This window comes from Tachypleus tridentatus, chromosome 13 (assembly GCF_004210375.1).
Source record: "Tachypleus tridentatus isolate NWPU-2018 chromosome 13, ASM421037v1, whole genome shotgun sequence".
Classification (NCBI taxonomy): domain Eukaryota; kingdom Metazoa; phylum Arthropoda; class Merostomata; order Xiphosura; family Limulidae; genus Tachypleus; species Tachypleus tridentatus.
Genome location: NC_134837.1, coordinates 81,107,633 through 81,134,881, shown reverse-complemented (window position 1 = coordinate 81,134,881; position 27,249 = coordinate 81,107,633). Strand labels below are relative to the sequence as shown.

Genomic DNA, 27,249 nt, shown 5'->3' with positions numbered 1-27,249 from the left:
GTGTTTGTTTCGTTTTGCTGAACGTTAATACAAGTAGTAATTCGAGCAATACTAGTGTTTGTTTCGTCTTTCTGAACGTTAATACAAGTAGTAATTCGAGCAATACTTGTGTTTGTTTCGTGTTTCTGAACGTTAATACAAGTAGTAATTAGAGCAATACTTGTGTTTGTTTCGTTTTGCTGAACGTTAATACAAGTAGTAATTAGAGCAATACTAGTGTTTGTTTCGTGTTTCTGAACGTTAATACAAGTAGTAATTAGAGCAATACTTGTGTTTGTTTCGTTTTGCTGAACGTTAATACAAGTAGTAATTAGAGCAATACTAGTGTTTGTTTCGTCTTTCTGAACGTTAATACAAGTAGTAATTCGAGCAATACTAGTGTTTGTTTCGTGTTTCTGAACGTTAATACAAGTAGTAATTGGAGCAATACTAGTGTTTGTTTCGTCTTTCTGAACGTTAATACAAGTAGTAATTAGAGCAATACTTGTGTTTGTTTCGTGTTTCTGAACGTTAATACAAGTAGTAATTAGAGCAATACTTGTGTTTGTTTCGTTTTGCTGAACGTTAATACAAGTAGTAATTAGAGCAATACTAGTTTTTGTTTCGTCTTTCTGAACGTTAATACAAGTAGTAATTAGAGCAATACTTGTGTTTGTTTCGTTTTGCTGAACGTTAATACAAGTAGTAATTAGAGCAATACTAGTGTTTGTTTCGTCTTTCTGAACGTTAATACAAGTAGTAATTCGAGCAATACTAGTGTTTGTTTCGTCTTTCTGAACGTTAATACAAGTAGTAATTGGAGCAATACTAGTGTTTGTTTCGTCTTTCGTAACATTAATATAAGTAGTAATTGGAGCAATACTTGTGCTTGTTTCGTTTTGCTGAACGTTAATACAAGTAGTAATTGGAGCAATACTAGTGTTTGTTTCGTGTTTCTGTACGTTAATACAAGTAGTAATTGGAGAAATACTAGTGTTTGTTTCGTGTTTCTGAACGTTAATACAAGTAGTAATTAGAGCAATACTTGTGTTTGTTTCGTTTTGCTGAACGTTAATACAAGTAGTAATTAGAGCAATACTTGTGCTTGTTTCGTTTTGCTGAACGTTAATACAAGTAGTAATTCGAGCAATACTAGCATTTGTTTCGTGTTTCTGAACGTTAATACAAGTAGTAATTGGAGAAATACTAGTGTTTGTTTCGTGTTTCTGAACGTTAATACAAGTAGTAATTAGAGCAATACTTGTGTTTGTTTCGTTTTGCTGAACGTTAATACAAGTAGTAATTGGAGCAATACTAGTGTTTGTTTCGTGTTTCTGAACGTTAATACAAGTAGTAATTAGAGCAATACTTGTGTTTGTTTCGTGTTTCTGAACGTTAATACAAGTAGTAATTAGAGCAATACTTGTGTTTTGTTTCGTTTTGCTGAACGTTAATACAAGTAGTAATTAGAGCAATACTAGTGTTTGTTTCGTCTTTCTGAACGTTAATACAAGTAGTAATTAGAGCAATACTTGTGTTTGTTTCGTTTTGCTGAACGTTAATACAAGTAGTAATTCGAGCAATACTAGTGTTTGTTTCGTCTTTCTGAACGTTAATACAAGTAGTAATTCGAGCAATACTTGTGTTTGTTTCGTGTTTCTGAACGTTAATACAAGTAGTAATTAGAGCAATACTTGTGTTTGTTTCGTTTTGCTGAACGTTAATACAAGTAGTAATTAGAGCAATACTAGTGTTTGTTTCGTGTTTCTGAACGTTAATACAAGTAGTAATTAGAGCAATACTTGTGTTTGTTTCGTTTTGCTGAACGTTAATACAAGTAGTAATTAGAGCAATACTAGTGTTTGTTTCGTCTTTCTGAACGTTAATACAAGTAGTAATTCGAGCAATACTAGTGTTTGTTTCGTGTTTCTGAACGTTAATACAAGTAGTAATTGGAGCAATACTAGTGTTTGTTTCGTCTTTCTGAACGTTAATACAAGTAGTAATTAGAGCAATACTTGTGTTTGTTTCGTGTTTCTGAACGTTAATACAAGTAGTAATTAGAGCAATACTTGTGTTTGTTTCGTTTTGCTGAACGTTAATACAAGTAGTAATTAGAGCAATACTAGTTTTTGTTTCGTCTTTCTGAACGTTAATACAAGTAGTAATTAGAGCAATACTTGTGTTTGTTTCGTTTTGCTGAACGTTAATACAAGTAGTAATTAGAGCAATACTAGTGTTTGTTTCGTCTTTCTGAACGTTAATACAAGTAGTAATTCGAGCAATACTAGTGTTTGTTTCGTCTTTCTGAACGTTAATACAAGTAGTAATTGGAGCAATACTAGTGTTTGTTTCGTCTTTCGTAACATTAATATAAGTAGTAATTGGAGCAATACTTGTGCTTGTTTCGTTTTGCTGAACGTTAATACAAGTAGTAATTGGAGCAATACTAGTGTTTGTTTCGTGTTTCTGTACGTTAATACAAGTAGTATTTGGAGAAATACTAGTGTTTGTTTCGTGTTTCTGAACGTTAATACAAGTAGTAATTAGAGCAATACTTGTGTTTGTTTCGTTTTGCTGAACGTTAATACAAGTAGTAATTCGAGCAATACTAGTGTTTGTTTCGTCTTTCTGAACGTTAATACAAGTAGTAATTCGAGCAATACTTGTGTTTGTTTCGTGTTTCTGAACGTTAATACAAGTAGTAATTAGAGCAATACTTGTGTTTGTTTCGTTTTGCTGAACGTTAATACAAGTAGTAATTAGAGCAATACTAGTGTTTGTTTCGTGTTTCTGAACGTTAATACAAGTAGTAATTAGAGCAATACTTGTGTTTGTTTCGTTTTGCTGAACGTTAATACAAGTAGTAATTAGAGCAATACTAGTGTTTGTTTCGTCTTTCTGAACGTTAATACAAGTAGTAATTCGAGCAATACTAGTGTTTGTTTCGTGTTTCTGAACGTTAATACAAGTAGTAATTGGAGCAATACTAGTGTTTGTTTCGTCTTTCTGAACGTTAATACAAGTAGTAATTAGAGCAATACTTGTGTTTGTTTCGTGTTTCTGAACGTTAATACAAGTAGTAATTAGAGCAATACTTGTGTTTGTTTCGTTTTGCTGAACGTTAATACAAGTAGTAATTAGAGCAATACTAGTTTTTGTTTCGTCTTTCTGAACGTTAATACAAGTAGTAATTAGAGCAATACTTGTGTTTGTTTCGTTTTGCTGAACGTTAATACAAGTAGTAATTAGAGCAATACTAGTGTTTGTTTCGTCTTTCTGAACGTTAATACAAGTAGTAATTCGAGCAATACTAGTGTTTGTTTCGTCTTTCTGAACGTTAATACAAGTAGTAATTGGAGCAATACTAGTGTTTGTTTCGTCTTTCGTAACATTAATATAAGTAGTAATTGAGCAATACTTGTGCTTGTTTCGTTTTGCTGAACGTTAATACAAGTAGTAATTGGAGCAATACTAGTGTTTGTTTCGTGTTTCTGTACGTTAATACAAGTAGTAATTGGAGAAATACTAGTGTTTGTTTCGTGTTTCTGAACGTTAATACAAGTAGTAATTAGAGCAATACTTGTGTTTGTTTCGTTTTGCTGAACGTTAATACAAGTAGTAATTAGAGCAATACTTGTGCTTGTTTCTGTTTTGCTGAACGTTAATACAAGTAGTAATTCGAGCAATACTAGTATTTGTTTCGTGTTTCTGAACGTTAATACAAGTAGTAATTGGAGAAATACTAGTGTTTGTTTCGTGTTTCTGAACGTTAATACAAGTAGTAATTAGAGCAATACTTGTGTTTGTTTCGTTTTGCTGAACGTTAATACAAGTAGTAATTGGAGCAATACTAGTGTTTGTTTCGTGTTTCTGAACGTTAATACAAGTAGTAATTAGAGCAATACTTGTGTTTGTTTCGTGTTTCTGAACGTTAATACAAGTAGTAATTAGAGCAATACTTGTGTTTGTTTCGTTTTGCTGAACGTTAATACAAGTAGTAATTAGAGCAATACTAGTGTTTGTTTCGTCTTTCTGAACGTTAATACAAGTAGTAATTAGAGCAATACTTGTGTTTGTTTCGTTTTGCTGAACGTTAATACAAGTAGTAATTCGAGCAATACTAGTGTTTGTTTCGTCTTTCTGAACGTTAATACAAGTAGTAATTCGAGCAATACTTGTGTTTGTTTCGTGTTTCTGAACGTTAATACAAGTAGTAATTAGAGCAATACTTGTGTTTGTTTCGTTTTGCTGAACGTTAATACAAGTAGTAATTAGAGCAATACTAGTGTTTGTTTCGTGTTTCTGAACGTTAATACAAGTAGTAATTAGAGCAATACTTGTGTTTGTTTCGTTTTGCTGAACGTTAATACAAGTAGTAATTAGAGCAATACTAGTGTTTGTTTCGTCTTTCTGAACGTTAATACAAGTAGTAATTCGAGCAATACTAGTGTTTGTTTCGTGTTTCTGAACGTTAATACAAGTAGTAATTGGAGCAATACTAGTGTTTGTTTCGTCTTTCTGAACGTTAATACAAGTAGTAATTAGAGCAATACTTGTGTTTGTTTCGTGTTTCTGAACGTTAATACAAGTAGTAATTAGAGCAATACTTGTGTTTGTTTCGTTTTGCTGAACGTTAATACAAGTAGTAATTAGAGCAATACTAGTTTTTGTTTCGTCTTTCTGAACGTTAATACAAGTAGTAATTAGAGCAATACTTGTGTTTGTTTCGTTTTGCTGAACGTTAATACAAGTAGTAATTAGAGCAATACTAGTGTTTGTTTCGTCTTTCTGAACGTTAATACAAGTAGTAATTCGAGCAATACTAGTGTTTGTTTCGTCTTTCTGAACGTTAATACAAGTAGTAATTGGAGCAATACTAGTGTTTGTTTCGTCTTTCGTAACATTAATATAAGTAGTAATTGGAGCAATACTTGTGCTTGTTTCGTTTTGCTGAACGTTAATACAAGTAGTAATTGGAGCAATACTAGTGTTTGTTTCGTGTTTCTGTACGTTAATACAAGTAGTATTTGGAGAAATACTAGTGTTTGTTTCGTGTTTCTGAACGTTAATACAAGTAGTAATTAGAGCAATACTTGTGTTTGTTTCGTTTTGCTGAACGTTAATACAAGTAGTAATTAGAGCAATACTTGTGCTTGTTTCGTTTTGCTGAACGTTAATACAAGTAGTAATTCGAGCAATACTAGTATTTGTTTCGTGTTTCTGAACGTTAATACAAGTAGTAATTGGAGAAATACTAGTGTTTGTTTCGTGTTTCTGAACGTTAATACAAGTAGTAATTAGAGCAATACTTGTGTTTGTTTCGTTTTGCTGAACGTTAATACAAGTAGTAATTAGAGCAATACTAGTGTTTGTTTCGTCTTTCTGAACGTTAATACAAGTAGTAATTAGAGCAATACTTGTGTTTGTTTCGTTTTGCTGAACGTTAATACAAGTAGTAATTAGAGCAATACTAGTGTTTGTTTCGTCCTTCTGAACGTTAATACAAGTAGTAATTCGAGCAATACTAGTGTTTGTTTCGTCTTTCTGAACGTTAATACAAGTAGTAATTGGAGCAATACTAGTGTTTGTTTCGTCTTTCGTAACATTAATATAAGTAGTAATTGGAGCAATACTTGTGCTTGTTTCGTTTTGCTGAACGTTAATACAAGTAGTAATTGGAGCAATACTAGTGTTTGTTTCGTGTTTCTGTACGTTAATACAAGTAGTAATTGGAGAAATACTAGTGTTTGTTTCGTGTTTCTGAACGTTAATACAAGTAGTAATTGGAGAAATACTAGTGTTTGTTTCGTGTTTCTGAACGTTAATACAAGTAGTAATTAGAGCAATACTTGTGTTTGTTTCGTTTTGCTGAACGTTAATACAAGTAGTAATTGGAGCAATACTAGTGTTTGTTTCGTGTTTCTGAACGTTAATACAAGTAGTAATTGGAAAAATACTAGTGTTTATTTCGTGTTTCTGAACGTTAATACAAGTAGTAATTAGAGCAATACTTGTGTTTGTTTCGTTTTGCTGAACGTTAATACAAGTAGTAATTGGAGCAATACTTGTGCTTGTTTCGTTTTGCTGAACGTTAATACAAGTAGTAATTCGAGCAATACTAGTATTTGTTTCGTGTTTCCGAACGTTAATACAAGTAGTAATTAGAGCAATACTTGTGTTTGTTTCGTGTTTCTGAACGTTAATACAAGTAGTAATTAGAGCAATACTTGTGTTTGTTTCGTTTTGCTGAACGTTAATACAAGTAGTAATTAGAGCAATACTAGTGTTTGTTTCGTCTTTCTGAACGTTAATACAAGTAGTAATTAGAGCAATACTTGTGTTTGTTTCGTTTTGCTGAACGTTAATACAAGTAGTAATTCGAGCAATACTAGTGTTTGTTTCGTCTTTCTGAACGTTAATACAAGTAGTAATTCGAGCAATACTTGTGTTTGTTTCGTGTTTCTGAACGTTAATACAAGTAGTAATTAGAGCAATACTTGTGTTTGTTTCGTTTTGCTGAACGTTAATACAAGTAGTAATTAGAGCAATACTAGTGTTTGTTTCGTGTTTCTGAACGTTAATACAAGTAGTAATTAGAGCAATACTTGTGTTTGTTTCGTTTTGCTGAACGTTAATACAAGTAGTAATTAGAGCAATACTAGTGTTTGTTTCGTCTTTCTGAACGTTAATACAAGTAGTAATTGGAGAAATACTAGTGTTTGTTTCGTGTTTCTGAACGTTAATACAAGTAGTAATTAGAGCAATACTTGTGTTTGTTTCGTTTTGCTGAACGTTAATACAAGTAGTAATTGGAGCAATACTTGTGCTTGTTTCGTTTTGCTGAACGTTAATACAAGTAGTTATTCGAGCAATACTAGTATTTGTTTCGTGTTTCTGAACGTTAATACAAGTAGTAATTAGAGCAATACTTGTGTTTGTTTCGTTTTGCTGAACGTTAATACAAGTAGTAATTAGAGCAATACTAGTGTTTGTTTCGTCTTTCTGAACGTTAATACAAGTAGTAATTCGAGCAATACTAGTGTTTGTTTCGTCTTTCTGAACGTTAATACAAGTAGTAATTGGAGCAATACTAGTGTTTGTTTCGTCTTTCGTAACATTAATATAAGTAGTAATTGGAGCAATACTTGTGCTTGTTTCGTTTTGCTGAACGTTAATACAAGTAGTAATTGGAGCAATACTAGTGTTTGTTTCGTGTTTCTGTACGTTAATACAAGTAGTAATTGGAGAAATACTAGTGTTTGTTTCGTGTTTCTGAACGTTAATACAAGTAGTAATTAGAGCAATACTTGTGTTTGTTTCGTTTTGCTGAACGTTAATACAAGTAGTAATTGGAGCAATACTTGTGCTTGTTTCGTTTTGCTGAACGTTAATACAAGTAGTAATTGGAGCAATACTAGTGTTTGTTTCGTGTTTCTGAACGTTAATACAAGTAGTAATTGGAGAAATACTAGTGTTTGTTTCGTGTTTCTGAACGTTAATACAAGTAGTAATTAGAGCAATACTTGTGTTTGTTTCGTTTTGCTGAACGTTAATACAAGTAGTAATTAGAGCAATACATGTGCTTGTTTCGTTTTGCTGAACGTTAATACAAGTAGTAATTCGAGCAATACTAGTATTTGTTTCGTGTTTCTGAACGTTAATACAAGTAGTAATTGGAGAAATACTAGTGTTTGTTTCGTGTTTCTGAACGTTAATACAAGTAGTAATTAGAGCAATACTTGTGTTTGTTTCGTTTTGCTGAACGTTAATACAAGTAGTAATTGGAGCAATACTAGTGTTTGTTTCGTGTTTCTGAACGTTAATACAAGTAGTAATTAGAGCAATACTTGTGTTTGTTTCGTGTTTCTGAACGTTAATACAAGTAGTAATTAGAGCAATACTTGTGTTTGTTTCGTTTTGCTGAACGTTAATACAAGTAGTAATTAGAGCAATACTAGTGTTTGTTTCGTCTTTCTGAACGTTAATACAAGTAGTAATTAGAGCAATACTTGTGTTTGTTTCTGTTTTGCTGAACGTTAATACAAGTAGTAATTCGAGCAATACTAGTGTTTGTTTCGTCTTTCTGAACGTTAATACAAGTAGTAATTCGAGCAATACTTGTGTTTGTTTCGTGTTTCTGAACGTTAATACAAGTAGTAATTAGAGCAATACTTGTGTTTGTTTCGTTTTGCTGAACGTTAATACAAGTAGTAATTAGAGCAATACTAGTGTTTGTTTCGTGTTTCTGAACGTTAATACAAGTAGTAATTAGAGCAATACTTGTGTTTGTTTCGTTTTGCTGAACGTTAATACAAGTAGTAATTAGAGCAATACTAGTGTTTGTTTCGTCTTTCTGAACGTTAATACAAGTAGTAATTCGAGCAATACTAGTGTTTGTTTCGTGTTTCTGAACGTTAATACAAGTAGTAATTGGAGCAATACTAGTGTTTGTTTCGTCTTTCTGAACGTTAATACAAGTAGTAATTAGAGCAATACTTGTGTTTGTTTCGTGTTTCTGAACGTTAATACAAGTAGTAATTAGAGCAATACTTGTGTTTGTTTCGTTTTGCTGAACGTTAATACAAGTAGTAATTAGAGCAATACTAGTTTTTGTTTCGTCTTTCTGAACGTTAATACAAGTAGTAATTAGAGCAATACTTGTGTTTGTTTCGTTTTGCTGAACGTTAATACAAGTAGTAATTAGAGCAATACTAGTGTTTGTTTCGTCTTTCTGAACGTTAATACAAGTAGTAATTCGAGCAATACTAGTGTTTGTTTCGTCTTTCTGAACGTTAATACAAGTAGTAATTGGAGCAATACTAGTGTTTGTTTCGTCTTTCGTAACATTAATATAAGTAGTAATTGGAGCAATACTTGTGCTTGTTTCGTTTTGCTGAACGTTAATACAAGTAGTAATTGGAGCAATACTAGTGTTTGTTTCGTGTTTCTGTACGTTAATACAAGTAGTATTTGGAGAAATACTAGTGTTTGTTTCGTGTTTCTGTACGTTAATACAAGTAGTAATTGGAGAAATACTAGTGTTTGTTTCGTGTTTCTGAACGTTAATACAAGTAGTAATTAGAGCAATACTTGTGTTTGTTTCGTTTTGCTGAACGTTAATACAAGTAGTAATTGGAGCAATACTTGTGCTTGTTTCGTTTTGCTGAACGTTAATACAAGTAGTAATTGGAGCAATACTAGTGTTTGTTTCGTGTTTCTGTACGTTAATACAAGTAGTAATTGGAGAAATACTAGTGTTTGTTTCGTGTTTCTGAACGTTAATACAAGTAGTAATTAGAGCAATACTTGTGTTTGTTTCGTTTTGCTGAACGTTAATACAAGTAGTAATTAGAGCAATACTTGTGCTTGTTTCGTTTTGCTGAACGTTAATACAAGTAGTAATTCGAGCAATACTAGTATTTGTTTCGTGTTTCTGAACGTTAATACAAGTAGTAATTGGAGAAATACTAGTGTTTGTTTCGTGTTTCTGAACGTTAATACAAGTAGTAATTAGAGCAATACTTGTGTTTGTTTCGTTTTGCTGAACGTTAATACAAGTAGTAATTGGAGCAATACTAGTGTTTGTTTCGTGTTTCTGAACGTTAATACAAGTAGTAATTAGAGCAATACTTGTGTTTGTTTCGTGTTTCTGAACGTTAATACAAGTAGTAATTAGAGCAATACTTGTGTTTGTTTCGTTTTGCTGAACGTTAATACAAGTAGTAATTAGAGCAATACTAGTGTTTGTTTCGTCTTTCTGAACGTTAATACAAGTAGTAATTAGAGCAATACTTGTGTTTGTTTCGTTTTGCTGAACGTTAATACAAGTAGTAATTCGAGCAATACTAGTGTTTGTTTCGTCTTTCTGAACGTTAATACAAGTAGTAATTCGAGCAATACTTGTGTTTGTTTCGTGTTTCTGAACGTTAATACAAGTAGTAATTAGAGCAATACTTGTGTTTGTTTCGTTTTGCTGAACGTTAATACAAGTAGTAATTAGAGCAATACTAGTGTTTGTTTCGTGTTTCTGAACGTTAATACAAGTAGTAATTAGAGCAATACTTGTGTTTGTTTCGTTTTGCTGAACGTTAATACAAGTAGTAATTAGAGCAATACTAGTGTTTGTTTCGTCTTTCTGAACGTTAATACAAGTAGTAATTCGAGCAATACTAGTGTTTGTTTCGTGTTTCTGAACGTTAATACAAGTAGTAATTGGAGCAATACTAGTGTTTGTTTCGTCTTTCTGAACGTTAATACAAGTAGTAATTAGAGCAATACTTGTGTTTGTTTCGTGTTTCTGAACGTTAATACAAGTAGTAATTAGAGCAATACTTGTGTTTGTTTCGTTTTGCTGAACGTTAATACAAGTAGTAATTAGAGCAATACTAGTTTTGTTTCGTCTTTCTGAACGTTAATACAAGTAGTAATTAGAGCAATACTTGTGTTTGTTTCGTTTTGCTGAACGTTAATACAAGTAGTAATTAGAGCAATACTAGTGTTTGTTTCGTCTTTCTGAACGTTAATACAAGTAGTAATTCGAGCAATACTAGTGTTTGTTTCGTCTTTCTGAACGTTAATACAAGTAGTAATTGGAGCAATACTAGTGTTTGTTTCGTCTTTCGTAACATTAATATAAGTAGTAATTGGAGCAATACTTGTGCTTGTTTCGTTTTGCTGAACGTTAATACAAGTAGTAATTGGAGCAATACTAGTGTTTGTTTCGTGTTTCTGTACGTTAATACAAGTAGTATTTGGAGAAATACTAGTGTTTGTTTCGTGTTTCTGAACGTTAATACAAGTAGTAATTAGAGCAATACTTGTGTTTGTTTCTGTTTTGCTGAACGTTAATACAAGTAGTAATTAGAGCATTACTTGTGCTTGTTTCGTTTTGCTGAACGTTAATACAAGTAGTAATTCGAGCAATACTAGTATTTGTTTCGTGTTTCTGAACGTTAATACAAGTAGTAATTGGAGAAATACTAGTGTTTGTTTCGTGTTTCTGAACGTTAATACAAGTAGTAATTAGAGCAATACTTGTGTTTGTTTCTGTTTTGCTGAACGTTAATACAAGTAGTAATTAGAGCAATACTAGTGTTTGTTTCGTCTTTCTGAACGTTAATACAAGTAGTAATTAGAGCAATACTTGTGTTTGTTTCGTTTTGCTGAACGTTAATACAAGTAGTAATTAGAGCAATACTAGTGTTTGTTTCGTCTTTCTGAACGTTAATACAAGTAGTAATTCGAGCAATACTAGTGTTTGTTTCGTCTTTCTGAACGTTAATACAAGTAGTAATTGGAGCAATACTAGTGTTTGTTTCGTCTTTCGTAACATTAATATAAGTAGTAATTGGAGCAATACTTGTGCTTGTTTCGTTTTGCTGAACGTTAATACAAGTAGTAATTGGAGCAATACTAGTGTTTGTTTCGTGTTTCTGAACGTTAATACAAGTAGTAATTGGAGAAATACTAGTGTTTGTTTCGTGTTTCTGAACGTTAATACAAGTAGTAATTAGAGCAATACTTGTGTTTGTTTCGTTTTGCTGAACGTTAATACAAGTAGTAATTGGAGCAATACTTGTGCTTGTTTCGTTTTGCTGAACGTTAATACAAGTAGTAATTCGAGCAATACTAGTATTTGTTTCGTGTTTCTGAACGTTAATACAAGTAGTAATTGGAGAAATACTAGTGTTTGTTTCGTGTTTCTGAACGTTAATACAAGTAGTAATTAGAGCAATACTTGTGTTTGTTTCGTTTTGCTGAACGTTAATACAAGTAGTAATTGGAGCAATACTAGTGTTTGTTTCGTGTTTCTGAACGTTAATACAAGTAGTAATTGGAAAAATACTAGTGTTTGTTTCGTGTTTCTGAACGTTAATACAAGTAGTAATTAGAGCAATACTTGTGTTTGTTTCGTTTTGCTGAACGTTAATACAAGTAGTAATTGGAGCAATACTTGTGCTTGTTTCGTTTTGCTGAACGTTAATACAAGTAGTAATTCGAGCAATACTAGTATTTGTTTCGTGTTTCTGAACGTTAATACAAGTAGTAATTGGAGAAATACTAGTGTTTGTTTCGTGTTTCTGAACGTTAATACAAGTAGTAATTAGAGCAATACTTGTGTTTGTTTCGTTTTGCTGAACGTTAATACAAGTAGTAATTGGAGCAATACTAGTGTTTGTTTCGTGTTTCTGAACGTTAATACAAGTAGTAATTGGAAAAATACTAGTGTTTGTTTCGTGTTTCTGAACGTTAATACAAGTAGTAATTGGAGCAATACTTGTGCTTGTTTCGTTTTGCTGAACGTTAATACAAGTAGTAATTCGAGCAATACTAGTATTTGTTTCGTGTTTCTGAACGTTAATACAAGTAGTAATTGGAGAAATACTAGTGTTTGTTTCGTGTTTCTGAACGTTAATACAAGTAGTAATTAGAGCAATACTTGTGTTTGTTTCTGTTTTGCTGAACGTTAATACAAGTAGTAATTGGAGCAATACTAGTGTTTGTTTCGTGTTTCTGAACGTTAATACAAGTAGTAATTGGAAAAATACTAGTGTTTGTTTCGTGTTTCTGAACGTTAATACAAGTAGTAATTAGAGCAATACTTGTGTTTGTTTCGTTTTGCTGAACGTTAATACAAGTAGTAACTGGAGCAATACTAGTGTTTGTTTCGTGTTTCTGAACGTTAATACAAGTAGTAATTGGAAAAATACTAGTGTTTGTTTCGTGTTTCTGAACGTTAATACAAGTAGTAATTAGAGCAATACTTGTGTTTGTTTCGTTTTGCTGAACGTTAATACAAGTAGTAATTGGAGCAATACTTGTGCTTGTTTCGTTTTGCTGAACGTTAATACAAGTAGTGATTCGAGCAATACTAGTATTTGTTTCGTGTTTCTGAACGTTAATACAAGTAGTAATTGGAGAAATATTAGTGTTTGTTTCGTGTTTCTGAACGTTAATACAAGTAGTAATTAGAGCAATACTTGTGTTTGTTTCGTTTTGCTGAACGTTAATACAAGTAGTAATTGGAGCAATACTTGTGTTTGTTTCGTCTTTCTGAACGTTAATACAAGTAGTAATTGGAGCAATACTAGTGTTTTTTTTCGTCTTTCTGAACGTTAATACAAGTAGTAATTAGAGCAATACTTGTGTAGTTATGGAATCAAGTAATCACGTTAAATAGACATGAGACGTATTTTTCTAAGTAACTTATTACACTCGGTAACATATTGTCAGATTTCAGGTCGTCACTACAATTTAGATTTAGCACATATAAGATAAGATGCCATTTTTCTACGAGACGTCCTTGTTTGGCTCAGTGGTAAACGTGATGGCTCGCAACACTAGAATTCGAGATTCAATCCTCTGCAGCGTGCATCTTTTCGTTAGTACAAAATCCCGAGAGACCGGACACTTTCACGTGTAGGAAATGAAAACTAACCTTCTTGCTAACATAACACATACAATATAATACAACCAACAAAGTATCCTTAATTACTTCTATGCTTACCAATGTATTTACAAGGACAATCTTCTAACAACTTTATCATTAACTGAAAATGAATCAGCTTGTCGCAATATACAAAGACAAGTCACATTTTTCTGACTATCATAATTTTGGTGTTCGCCAATGTACTTACAAGATCTACCTCTCAACAATTCCAATAACAACTGAAAATCGATCAGTTTGCCGCAGTACGCATGCAGTAACCACTGTCTTAGGACTAATTTATAAACTTCTGAACTAAAAGGGCCCGGCATGGCCAGATGGGTTAAGATTTTCGACTCGTAATCCTAGGGTCGCGGGTTCGAATACCCGTCACACCAAACATGCTCGCCCTTTCAGCCGTGGGGGTGTTATAATGTTACGGTCAATCTCACTATTCGTTGGTAAAAGAGTAGCCCAAGAGTTGGCGGTGGATGGTGATGACTAGCTGCCTTTCCTCTACTCTTACACTGCTAAATTAGTGACGGCGAGCGCAGATAGCCCTCGTGTTGCTTTGCGCGAAATTAAACAAACAAACAAACAAACAAAATGAATTAAAAATATGAAAAAGTTGTAGCTATGTCCTGCCAATGTAACCATCCATTTGTCTGGTATACAGCATTCTATTATTTTATGTATTTCCGTAATACATTGTCGTAAACTCTCGTGCAAAATTATATTGAAAATAGTGTGTGTTTTTATTATGGAGAAGCAACATTGGGCCATCTGCTGTGCTCACTGAGGGGAATTGAAAACCCTGATTTGGGCGTTGTAAATCCGTAGACTTACCGTAGCAGGGGACTGAAAATTATGAACGATATCTAATGTTAATAATGCTTCTCTTTTTAACAAGTGTTCAGTTCCCAATAACGAGCATAAAATATTTTTCGTGATTGAATTACAAACATTTTGTGAATGTTTCTTTGTCATTATCTTGATTCAGGAAAACGTTTTCAATGATGTGAATGATTACTGTTATGTTTTTAAATGTTTCAACATCATGGTTTGGTTATTTACTATATGAACAGACTGAATGCATTCTGAAACTGTTCAGTTTTGCATTAGTTTGAGTTTGTTTTTGAATTTCGTGCAAAGCTACTCGAGGGCTATCTGCGGTAGCCGTCCCTAATTTAGCAGTGTAAGACTAGAGGGAAGGCAACTAGTCATCACCACCCACCACCAATTCTTGGGCTACTATTTTACAAACGAATAGTGGGATTGACCGTCGAATTATAACGCCCCGACGGCTGAAAGAACGAGCATGTTTGGTGTGACGGAGGATTCGTACCCGCGATCATCAGATAACTAGTCGAGCGCCTTAACCACTTGTCCATGCCAGGGCCCACATTTTAATGTCTATTAGCCCTGAAGAGGCCGCAAACGCGAAAAATTGGTTTAAATCAACTTATATTTTTTAATATTTGTCTGGAATGCAAAGGTTATTTTTTCTTAACTTTTATGAAAATGCAAAAGAAGATGAGCTAGTTAATGCCTCTTTAATGACTCAAAATTCAGACAATTAGATGTGAACGTTAAAAACAGAGATCTTTCGAAGGTTTCGGTGAAGTACCATGAAAAACTTTTATTCATTAGATAACTGACATTATGGAAAACAGGTGCAAAAGAGAAAATATTTTGAAATAAACTTTTTTTTTTTTGGTTTCCTTAAAGATATCATTCACTTATTTTGTTTATTTTTAACGACAAAGCTACACAATCGTTTATGTGTATTCTGCCTACCGAGGGTAGTGAAATTTGATTTTTAGTGGTATAAACCCGTTGAGTCCTCCTATTTTAGAGCATGTTTTAAAATGACGTTTCGATCCGCTGGTGAACGTTTTCAACAAACTGTAACATTCCATTTCAACTCAAATTTAAGTAGAATATATTTTCTAACTTTTCAATGATCGCTTTCACAAACAAGCATCAAAATAAGGTAACCATCACAAAGTAAAGTCCTAAGTTATTTCTCTGTGGTGTTGTCATAGGTAGTCTTTGCATATGTGTTTTGAAAGAAACGTTCGTGGAGTCCCATGAAGCTGAGATAATATGTAATTACCTCGAAAGGCTGTCTGGTGTGGTCACCAGTTTTAATCACTCGTACCACTATATAACAGCGTGTTTTCTGTCAGCCGGTCAGTAAACACTAAAATGGCATCGCGTAAGGAACACTTAACTTTGAAATTTGTACTGTTGTAACATGATTAAAACGTGCGCATGCCATGAAACACGAGAAGAATTATGCACTTTGTAGGGTAGAACACAGTATGATATAAGAACTTTAAAAGCAAGAAATATAAATATTTGTTACTCTTAATTTTAGTTTTACTTACTTTTGAAACAGAATACTTTCAAGGACCCTGCGGAAGTACATCTAGTTTAGTAATATGTATAAGTTTTCATACGCTTCTAATACTTGTACTAGTAATGTTGCAACGAAAGTAAAAAAAAACAACCAAAAAAACGCAGTTTTTTTTTTCTAATAGTACTTACGGAACAGTCGTTCTCCCCTACATAACACAGGTCACTAGAAGCACTGGTCGATACCCATATGTGATCTCCTGTGTTGGCTGCTTCCTAAAAGTAATAACAGTAAAAACGGACCATTAACAATTAAATAACTTGTTGTTAAAACAATAAGGTCACTAGAAGTACTGGTCGATGACCATTGATAATTTTCTGTGTTGACTGCTTCCTGAATGAAAGTAATAATAATAATTAAAACAATAAGGTCACTAGAAGTACTGGTCGATGACCATTGATAATTTTCTGTGTTGACTGCTTCCTGAATGAAAGTAATAATAATAATTAAAACAACAAGGTCACTAGAAGTACTGGTCGATGACTATAGATGATTTCCTTTGTTAGCTGTTTGCTGAAAGAAGGTTATAATAGTTAAAACAAATAATTTAAAATATTAAATCACTTGTTATCAAAACGATAAAAACAAAGCATAGTGATGTCTGATAAAGTTTTAAACATTGTGTCTAGATGATTCAGTTTACACAACGGTGAAAGACCATTAAAAGTTTTATTCTTTATTGAATGGGCGTTAAGGACAACACGTGTAAAGATACATTTTTTTAACAGACATGGTGTTTTCACTTAATCGAAATAGTTTTATTTATACAGGGTGTCCCAAAACATGTATACACACTTTGAATGATTATAACTTACTCAAACATTCTTTTTTTACACGTACAACTGATTTGAAGTAATGGCAGAAGCAAGAGTAAACTTTGAGAAAAGAACATTTATCTTAAAGTGCTACTGGAAGTGTGAGTACATAGCTGAAGCATAAAGAAGGGAGTTTCAAACAGATCCACCAATGTGACTCACCATTACTCACATCAGGGTAAGTTTGAAACAAATAGAACTGTTCAAGACGTCCATAAAGGTAGTTCTTTAAGACCGCGGTCGTCCACCAGTCCCACACGAGAAGCAGAGCTGTTGGAAAGTCTCCACTAATCTCCAAGAAAATGTGTTCGGCAAATATCCCGTGAGACAGGAATCCCAAAATCGAACGTCCATCGCATGTTGAAACGCGTTCATTGGAAAAGTTTTATTCCGGCATTAGTCCACACCCTCAATGAAGATGATCCTGACCGGAGAGATGAATTTTGTGAGTGACACCCGGCAAAATCTGCAGAGGATGCACAGTTTCCAAACAAGATTGTCTGGAGTGATGAGGCCACATTTAGGTTAAATGGCTCAGTTACTCTCTACTATTGCACCTACTTTGCACCTCAGAACCCACATGTTACGATTGAACACCACGTAAACTTACCAGGGGTTACAGTGTGGTGTGGATTATCAGTGTTGGGTGTAATTGGACTATTATTTTTTGAAAACACAGTCACTGGTCTCGTTTATCTGAACTTGCTGCAAGAATCTGTAGTGCCACACATTGGAGAACAATTTGGAGATGAGGTGTTTTATTTCCAACAAGATGGAGCAACTCCTCACTACCATCGTGTGTGAGGGCCTATATTGACGAAAATTTGATGAACAGATGGATTGGGCGAAGAGGTAACACTGAATTTCCCCCACGTTCTGGACTTTTCTTATGGGGATACGCCAAATATAAGGTTTTTTAGCGCAAAACCTCAAACAATCAATGAGCAGCAATTGAAAGAGAATGTACCCAAATACCAAATGAAATGATGTGAAGTTTGCAATTTCATCTGTTCTCGTTATCAGCAGTGTCTGGATCAGAACGGTCATCAATTCGAACACCTGCGATAACTCAAAAGATTCTACACTTGTATTCTGAAACTTGGAATATAAAACCTACATATATCTTGATAAACATTGTATTTATAATCATTCAAAGTGTGTACACATTTTTTTGGGACACCCTGTGTGTATAACACAGAAATTAAACTTGTTAAACTTCGTTCTGAGAACATTTCACATGATGTAGGTTTTTCTCTGTTTGTTTTGAAGTTCACTCAGATTACATGAGGACTATCTGCGCTGGCCATTCCTAGCTAGTCATAACCATCCACCAACATGAATCAACGAATAGTGAGATTGAATGACGCTGGAAGGCCGTGTATGTTTGGTGAGATGGGAATTCGCACTCGCGACAATCAAGCTGTAAGTTAAGCACACTAATCACCTGACCTCATATGACATAGTATCAATGTTCTAAGCCTCTAGATTTTTTTTTCAGAGATCATTTATTTTTCTGCAAATAACCCAGGGTTTTATTATATACCCTCTTACAAGGAGACAATAATTTCAGTATGGATATCAATTTGCCAACACTGTATCTGTATGCTAGTATATCATTCATTAAGTACGTTAAATACATAAGAGCAGACAAACAAGATTCATTTTAATACGTTTTGCGGATTAAGCATGCCATAATTATCCAGAACAAAATGAAATTTTATTTCGATGTTTGGAGCCACTGTAGTTTTTGAACTGCAGTTTGCTTAGATCGTTTTATATAACGACCTAAACAGCTGTTTCATTTTTTTTCCTATTTCGTTCCTCAGTTATTTCATATTTTACGTTTTGCCATTTGATCAAAACAATTTTAACAAACACCAATACAACATTTCATTACAGGTTTTGATAATTTTGACGTGTTCAAGTAAGGAAATGGACATTTGTTTCGCTAATGATCGAATTCTGAGATTAGGCGTAACATACATAGCTTTCAGCTACTTGAAATGGAGAGCTTTTTTTATTTCTGGAAATGTACAAGTTACACGTAATGGAGAGATTAACTTTGAAAATGTACAAGCTACACGTAATTGAAAGATTAACTTAAAATGTACAAGATACACGTAATGGTTAGATTAAATTAAGATGTACAACCTACACGTAATGGAAAGATTAACTTTACAAATTTGTGAAGAGTGTAAAAAAAATAACTTTATTACTTGCCAATTATAAGTAATAAAATTACTAACTTGCACCTTTAACATTTTTACTAATTAGACGTAAAAGAAACAACTAATTTTACCAATTTATCAGTTTTTTTTTCATCAAATTGATTAATTAACTGATTTCCAAAACACATGTAGTGTAACTAATCTCAGTAACGTATTTTCTACGTGGAAAACACAGGCTACGTTATTGGTCAATTAGTTACATCAAATGCAGAAATCAATTTTAGCAATTTATTAACACGTTAAAACGAGACTAACTATTGTAGTTTATCAACAAAATGTCTAAATGAAAGAAAGGAGACTAACTTAGGAGTTAATCAGTCAAATTTTGAGAGTAGTTTTAAAAAATGATAGGTGTAAAAATATTTTTTTGTTTTGGAATTTCGCGCAAAGCTACACGAGGACTATCTGCGCTAGCCGTCCTGATGTGGCTTTTCTATAATGAAAGCACACACTATTTTCAATATAATTTTGCACGACAGTTTACGACAATGTATTATGGAAATACATAAAATAATAGAATGCTGTATACCAAACAAATGGATGGTTACATTGGTAGAACATAGCTACAACTTTTTCATATTTTTAGTTCATTTTATTTGTTTGTTTAATTTCGCGCAAAGCTACTCAAGGGCTATCTGCGCTCGCCGTCCCTATTTTAGCAGTTTAAGACAAGAGGGAAGGCAGCTAGTCATCACCACTCACAGTAAACTCTTGGGCTACTCTTTCACCAACGAATAACGGGATGGACCGTCACTTTATAACGCTCCCACAGCTGAAACCCGCGACCCTCAGATTACGAGTCGAGTGCCTTAACCACCTGGCCATGCCAGACCCGTGTGTAAAAACGAAGTTAGTTTTCCTAGTTTGTCAGTGATGCGTAATGAACAACTTCTGCTCTGGGGATCGCGAGTTCGAATTCCCGTCACACTAAACATGCTTGCCCTTTCAGACGTAGAAGTATTATAAATGTGACGGTTAATCTCACTATTCGTTGGGAAAAGAGTAAGTTGTCCAAGAGTTGGCGATGGGTGGTGATGACTAGCTGCCTTCCCTTTAGTCTTACACTGCTAAATTAGGGACGGCTAACGCATATAGCCCTTGTGTAGCTTTGCGCAAAATTCAAACCAATCAAATAAAAGTCACTACCGATTTAAATACGACCAAGGAACATCAGAATGCATCAGATAGTAGTAATCTTACTGATGACTTAAGTTTGTTTTGTTTCTTACAAATGAATCTCTTTGTTTTTGTTTTATTATAGTTTACACAAAAACGATATTTAAATCTATGCAAGAATGTTAAGAAATGGTAAGGAAAATATAAAATTAAAAGGCAAAAATTGTGAGAACTCTCTTAAAGTGCTGGTTTTTCTGTTCGGTATATTATGTAGGAAAGTAAGATACAATATGTTGTTAGACAGTTGGAAATGAATTACACTGTAGTGCAGTACATGTAGGTATTTGGTAACTATTTGTTTAATTGCGTGTACAAATGTTACCAAATTATGCCTACTTGGTTTTTACCTTACAATTGTTAAACGTTACACTGTGACATGACAAGCATATCGAAAGGTTACATGTTTATGAATAGGTTTCATTAGGCATAGCTTTTAAATGAACAAGACCGGAATAACTAAGCACTTATCAACCTTTACACGTATTACGGTTGAAAGTATTTCAATCGAATAATTAAGCAAGTTTTAATTTGGTTACTTAAGTACTACTATGTTCAAATAAGATAAAAACAAACAAACAGAATAGAAGGTTTACAAATGTGATTAATTTAAACTCAGATAAATTTCACTGTTTACCAGCCAACGATTAACATTAGCAAGCATGATAAGAATTAAAATTTCCTCTTTCTGACCACAGGGAAGTTGAAGTAGATTACACATATTTTTTCTTGTTTGCAGAACAAATGCCCTTCTAGTTTAATATTACTTCGTGCCTAGCTGATGGCATTACTGTGTTGTTTTTTAAACTATTAACTTATATACATTTATGTAAAACTCATTATAGAATCTTAGATTTGCCATCAAACCTCCCAAGAGTTTTTTTTTTTAAAACAAAGGGTTGACTCCAACGTTTTGGGATGCGGGTTACAGTGCGCTAGATACATGTTAAAGAACAGTGGAGAACAACTAGTTCCTCAACTTGTTCGTGATACCAAGAAAGTTATGTCAATGTCCAGGACTTTTTAACATAAGAGAAACTTTAAAGAAGGTATCTTAATGTAGTTGATGAAACATAAAACACAAATATGTGTTTTACTCTCACTACCACGTCAATCGGCTTGGTTAGACTTTTCACACAAAGATACATAAGCTCGTCCCTAATTTTCAACTAAAAGACCAGAAGGAAGTGAGCTAATCAACAACACCTACCGCCAACTCTTGAGCTACTCTTATTCTGGCTGAATAGTAGGATCTAAATGTCACTGTTAAGATACATTGACGGCCTCAAAGCTCAGAGTGAATTTTTGAAATATCATGAAACGAACCATGAATCCTTTAATTAACAGCTTAACCATTACACTACTCCCAGTTCTGCACAAGTCACAAAGAAATGTTTAGTTCACAGTCCTTAATAAAACGACTAAAACATAAACTAATGAATGATTAAATATTTTTACGATGACTCAAAGTGAGTGAGTGGCGAAATGATACTGCCTCAGTTATTAGTTAGAGAACTGTATTGCCGCAGAAACAGAACAAAAACATTCAACAAAACTATTTGCCCATAAACATAGAGAACATACAACACAGATATTTAATATCTGTGTCTTTGTTTTGCTAGAGCTTTAGGCTTAGTTTTCGTATGCACCATATATATAATTCAGGCTACAGAAACTGATGATACAATGTACAAATGATATACTACTATTCTTGACTATTCAAAGATATGAACTTGATAAATGGACTCTGTCGTTTGCTTATAAAAGTACGCCATTCTTAATGGCACAGCATTATTTCCAGTACCCAAGTAGGCTGTTCTTATGAACTTATCACAAAATGTTTCGGTTTACCTTATACAAGTGTTTTTTTTAATATTGTTGGACTTACAATACATCATACGTTCTAAGAGTTGAACTGGTATCTCACAACGCTACTACAGTCTTAATTTTTTCTGTATTGTCCTAACAAAACGCACACAAGCACGAATCATATTGAATTATTTAAGTGTATTTTGAGACGTCCTTGAAACGTCCTCATTATTTAATATATATGTATTTTAAACCCGTATGACACACGGGATAAATTCTCAAGTCATGGATCCCAAGTTCGAGGACAGTCATTAAGATTTAGAGTTATTGCCAAAAGGTAGAGCAAACAGTCAATAGCATCTATTGTTTACACTTTGAATCGCCTCATATCTTAAAATGTAAAGCTTAGTTACGGACTCAAACATTATATTTTTCTATCTGTTGCCTCACACACTAACTACTTGGCCGCCTAGCGCTGAAGCGTTGAAGTACTAATTGACTTTGAAAACAAGATCCTGAAAACTTTCTGAAACTAAGTTCTATAGATGTCTTCATCACAGAAGTAAAAATAAAATAAACGCACAAAGCGCCTATAAATAAGAGCATGTTATTTTTAACATCCTGTACAACTCTGAATGATGTTTAATACTTTTAGGCTAAAATTTTGCAGTGCTTTGTCCTTTATTCAGGACGTTTCACATAAACATTTCATACAATTATACATGAAAAATACGATGAAGAAAAGCAACATGCTGTATTTCACAGTAGAAAAGGACTGTTCTCATGTTTCATACTCTATCGAGAATGGCGTTTAGTATTTGTTAGAATAAATGTACTTCACCTCTTTTAATACCATATACCAACGGACTTATACTTATTTTACATACGTTTTAGTAACTTATGTATACTTACTCTTTAATTATATAGACTGCTGTAATGCATTTTTTACACTGTCATGGCAAATTCACCATTAGTTTATACAGTGGTGTGTACTTTGCAGTGTATAATTTCTTTGAAATGTTTGTGACTGATTCATCATACCTCAAATACTTTTAACTGCAGGTTGATTGATTGGTTGGAAGCTAAGCACAAAGTTATATAATGGGTTATCGAAACCCGATTTATAGAAGTGTGAGTCCACAGACACACTACTGTGCCACTGGAGGGGGGGGGCCAAAATGGGCGAGCCAAGCTTGGTATGACGGGGATTCAAACCCACATCCTGGGGTCACCTATTATAGTATTTATATTTTACAGTCTACCCTACCCTTACTTTTCAATGCCATCTAACATTTACTTATTTTTCTAACTCACAGAGAAAGTCACACATGCTCTAGATTATGTACATTTCTGAACAAGCTGACGAAAAAGTTTCAGAAATAAGTGAAAATTATTTCTGAGAGCCTATAGTTTGCATACGTTTTCTTTTGAGCCTAGGTACGTATTTCATTACTCATTTTGTATCTTACAGTTTTCGCGTAGTATTTTGTTTTTTATAGTGAATTTTGAACTGATAGACTAGAGGAAAGACAACTTTAACCAACACCATCTACTCCAACTTTCGGACTACAGGACGTGACCGTCACTCTTATAATGCACTCACGTCCTCAAAGTACGAAGCGCATTTTTTTTTTTTTTTGGCAGTGGGACGTGAGCAATGGACTCTCGCATTCACAGTTCAGCACAACAACCACTAGGCCACGTTCGGCCACTACTGAAATACCAAAGAAACCTATACTCTTCACTTGTTTTTCAATATAGTCGAAGGAAACACTAACAAGATGCTAAAATAATAAATATCTTACGTTAAAATCAATATACAATCAAAATTATTTCCAAATACTAGCTTTACTTGTTTCGATATGTGACGCATCATCTTCAATAGTAAAGTTACGACCGATGAATTTCACACTTTATATATTTTTTAAATATCACGTGATGTGTCTGTAATTTTGCATTTGTGCATAAATATCATTAAAGATCTCGTCGGTTTTTCATCTCTATTCCATAATTTTTATTTTTTTTCAAAACTTCATTATTTCCAGTGATTCTTGAGTATTAGATGCTGTAACACCTTTGGGTTGAGCCAATACAGTCGTTTTTTCCTCATAATATGTTATGTTGGGTTTCACTTACATGTTTTGCTGTAGGCGAATTTTCTGTTTTTTTATCTTTTATACAACGTTTATGTTAGGCTATAAGATATTTTAAATTAAATTTTGTTTGTCTATTATGGAAACTTCCACATTCACATTCAATTTTATAAATTCCAAATTTATCCATTAATTGTACATTATCTTTACTATTGCTTAAATTTGGTTTATCTTATTTATCGGTTTAAATACTGAACAAAGCATTTGTAGTTTTGAAAAAAAACATAAATAAACCAGTTAACATTATTTTTAATTTTATCAATGTATTATTTTTAACGTTCTAAATTTATTATTTTAACATTACACATAAGTGCCAATATAAATGCATATATTTATATTTATATATACACATCAACAAAATGCACCTAGAAATATTCAAAACTCTGTTATTTCGATAAACGTTACAAATATATATTTAAGTATTAGCCAGAAACTGTACGAAACACTTCAACCAAATGTTTCATATATACGCCATCAGCTAGACCCTTGATATTGTAAGACCAAGAGTGACTTACGCTCCAGTCTGGGGTGCTCTGAAGTGTTCTGGTGTCTCCATCGTCAGTGGAATCCCGACTTTCTTCTTCAAGTGTTTTTCTGTGTTTAAAAAAGACGGTGAGCATATGACTGTTGACATCGTAAACGTGATTTCATCAGAACATACACTTTATAAACTTTAAAATTTTTCAAACACGACATACAACCTTACGGGCTAAATCTTTGATAATAAAATAGCGTAAGCCATTATTATCTGTACTCCACAAACTGAGCAGCATGATAATTCGTGATATAAAATATTATGTTACAACCATAAACACTTGCAATTAAACTTTAACATGAGAGTAAAGAATTAATTAGTTAAGTACAATTTAAATAACAGTAGGAAAGGCTTGTTAATGGTTTTGTATATAGATTAGACAGTTTTGGTTTCATATAACTTTTGTTCTGTGTACGTGTCTGTAAACATTCTAATATATCTGTTACGTTTGTAAGATTATGATTGAAATACGACAAAGTGTTAGTACTTAAAACAATAAGAGAAAGATTCTAATTACATAATATTAAAAAACTGGTATTTGAATACCTTTCAGGTTTTTGGAGTAGTGTTAAGTGGCATTCATATAGAACAATTCATAATTAAGTATAGGTGCAATACATCACAAACCAGGGTTAAATACATAATGGTATATAACTCAATTTTACTTTAAATCATATTTAGTTATTTGATGTTATATTGCCCAGTTTCTACAAACAAATTTCAGTTTCCTGAATTATTACTAATTCAATTATTACCACAGTCAGGATTATTGCTTGTTTTTGAATTTCGCTCAAAGCTGCACAAGGGCTATCTGCGCTAGCCGTCCCTAATTTAGCAGTTTAAGACTAGAGGAAAGGCAGCAAATCATCACCACCCACCGCCAACTCTTGGGCTACTCTTTTACCAACGAATAATAGGATTGACCATCACATTATAACGCCACCACTGCTGAAAGAAGAATCATGTTTGGTACGACGGGGATTCGAACCCGCGACCCTCAGATTACGAGTCGAGTGCCTTAACCACCTGGCCATCCCAGACCTGTGTGTGCCAGGATAAATAACGCTACGACATATTGACTAATTCTATAGGCCCGGCATGGCCAGGTGGGTTAAGGTGTTCGACTTGCAATCCGAGGGTCGTGGATTCAAATCCCCGTCGCACCAAACATGCTCACCCTTTCAGCCGTAAAAGCGTTATAATGTAACAGTAAATTCCACTTTTCGTTGGTAAAAAGAGTAGCTGCCTTCTCTCTAGTCTTACACTGCTAAATTAGGTACGGCTATCGCAGATAGTCCTCGAGTAGCATTGCGCGATATTCAAAAACAAACAAACTAATTATATTACGATTAGTCATTTGGTGGTATATTTAACAGTTCTCTTCAAGTAAGTACCACTTGGTGGTGTATTGCTTACTTGATAAACGAAATCGCTATTAATTGTTGAATTTTAATTGTCTTATGATGTTAGGAAATTAGAACATTTAAGTATTATGAACAAAGATGTACGAGTAGTTCCTAATTTCGAAATTGAATTTGTTTCTTTGTTTGAATTTGGCACAAAGCTTCACGAGATGTCTCTAATCTAGTGCTGAAAAACCAGAGGACATTCAGCAAGTCATCACCACCCATCTCTAATTCTTGGGCTATTCTTTTACCATAGAATAGTGGGATTAACCTTTACATAATAGACTGAATGGACGAGCACGTTTAGTGTGACAAGGATTCGAACCCGCGACCCTCAGATTACGAGTCGAGCGCTTTAACCACCTGGCCATACCGGGATACAAAGGCATCCTACCCATTACAGTTTTATTGTGTGAAATTGACAAAGTCAAGATATTTTGTTAACATACCATCATTTTTTTTAAATGCTCCAGAAAAAAAAGTATATTGAGATTACTTGCACATAATTTCCTCACCCACCACTATAATTTAGGTTTTAAAAATCCACTCCTATTGTGTAGGAATGCTACAGATTGATACTGTTGTAGCTGCTTCTTCTAGTATAACCAGTCGAGCTCTTATTTTCTATGACGTCCATTCCGTCAGACGACTCATTTGGAGAGACGAGTTTTGTAAAGGACTCATAACTGGCTTACAATAAGTTTATTGGATGTGGCAAGAAAGTTTTATGTAAGACAGTAGTTGATAACAAGCACACAGAAGACGTATCATAAAATGGAGAGGTTGAGATTAAGAGGTTATAAAATTATTATTTTAACTTCGGAAAAACACAACCTCACTGATTGCCAATAACAAATAAAATAAAGCATATTTTCTATTTCAATACGGACTTTTAGTAGTTAAGACACTAAAAAACTGACACTTATTTAAGGAAGATCATATGTTTGATTTTCTTTTTCAGTTTGATTCAAAAACACAAACTTGGATAATATCTTCATTCCATCACCTAGGTTTTACTAATTTGTTTCCAGATGATAATAGGCCTTTCTTCTTAATACACCACGTGCGAATATCAATACTAAATAAAAACCTTCACCCGTTATAAACACATTGTAGACGACAGATTACTTTACACTAGGTGCAAACTTTCACACTTATATTCCCTCGCAGTACATATATTGTATATAACGTTTATGTTACGTTAAGTATAAACCTTCGTATACATTCTCACGTAATGCATACATTGTATAGACAGATTATACTAAATACAAACATTCATACATAATACACACGTGGCTGAAAG

General features: G+C 33.5%; 1 protein-coding gene across 1 annotated transcript in view; it reads right to left on the bottom strand.

Moving 5' to 3' along the window:
• Window positions 1–27,249, bottom strand: part of LOC143238394 (diacylglycerol kinase zeta-like) — a 196,345-nt gene that overhangs the window by 112,968 nt on the left and 56,128 nt on the right. Inside the window, exons 3-4 of the mRNA XM_076478560.1 lie at window positions 24,521–24,599; window positions 15,959–16,042 (exon numbers count right to left, since the gene is read on the bottom strand). Coding sequence (XP_076334675.1) covers window positions 15,959–16,042; window positions 24,521–24,599 — 163 coding nt within the window. The remainder of the gene's footprint in view (window positions 1–15,958; window positions 16,043–24,520; window positions 24,600–27,249) is intronic.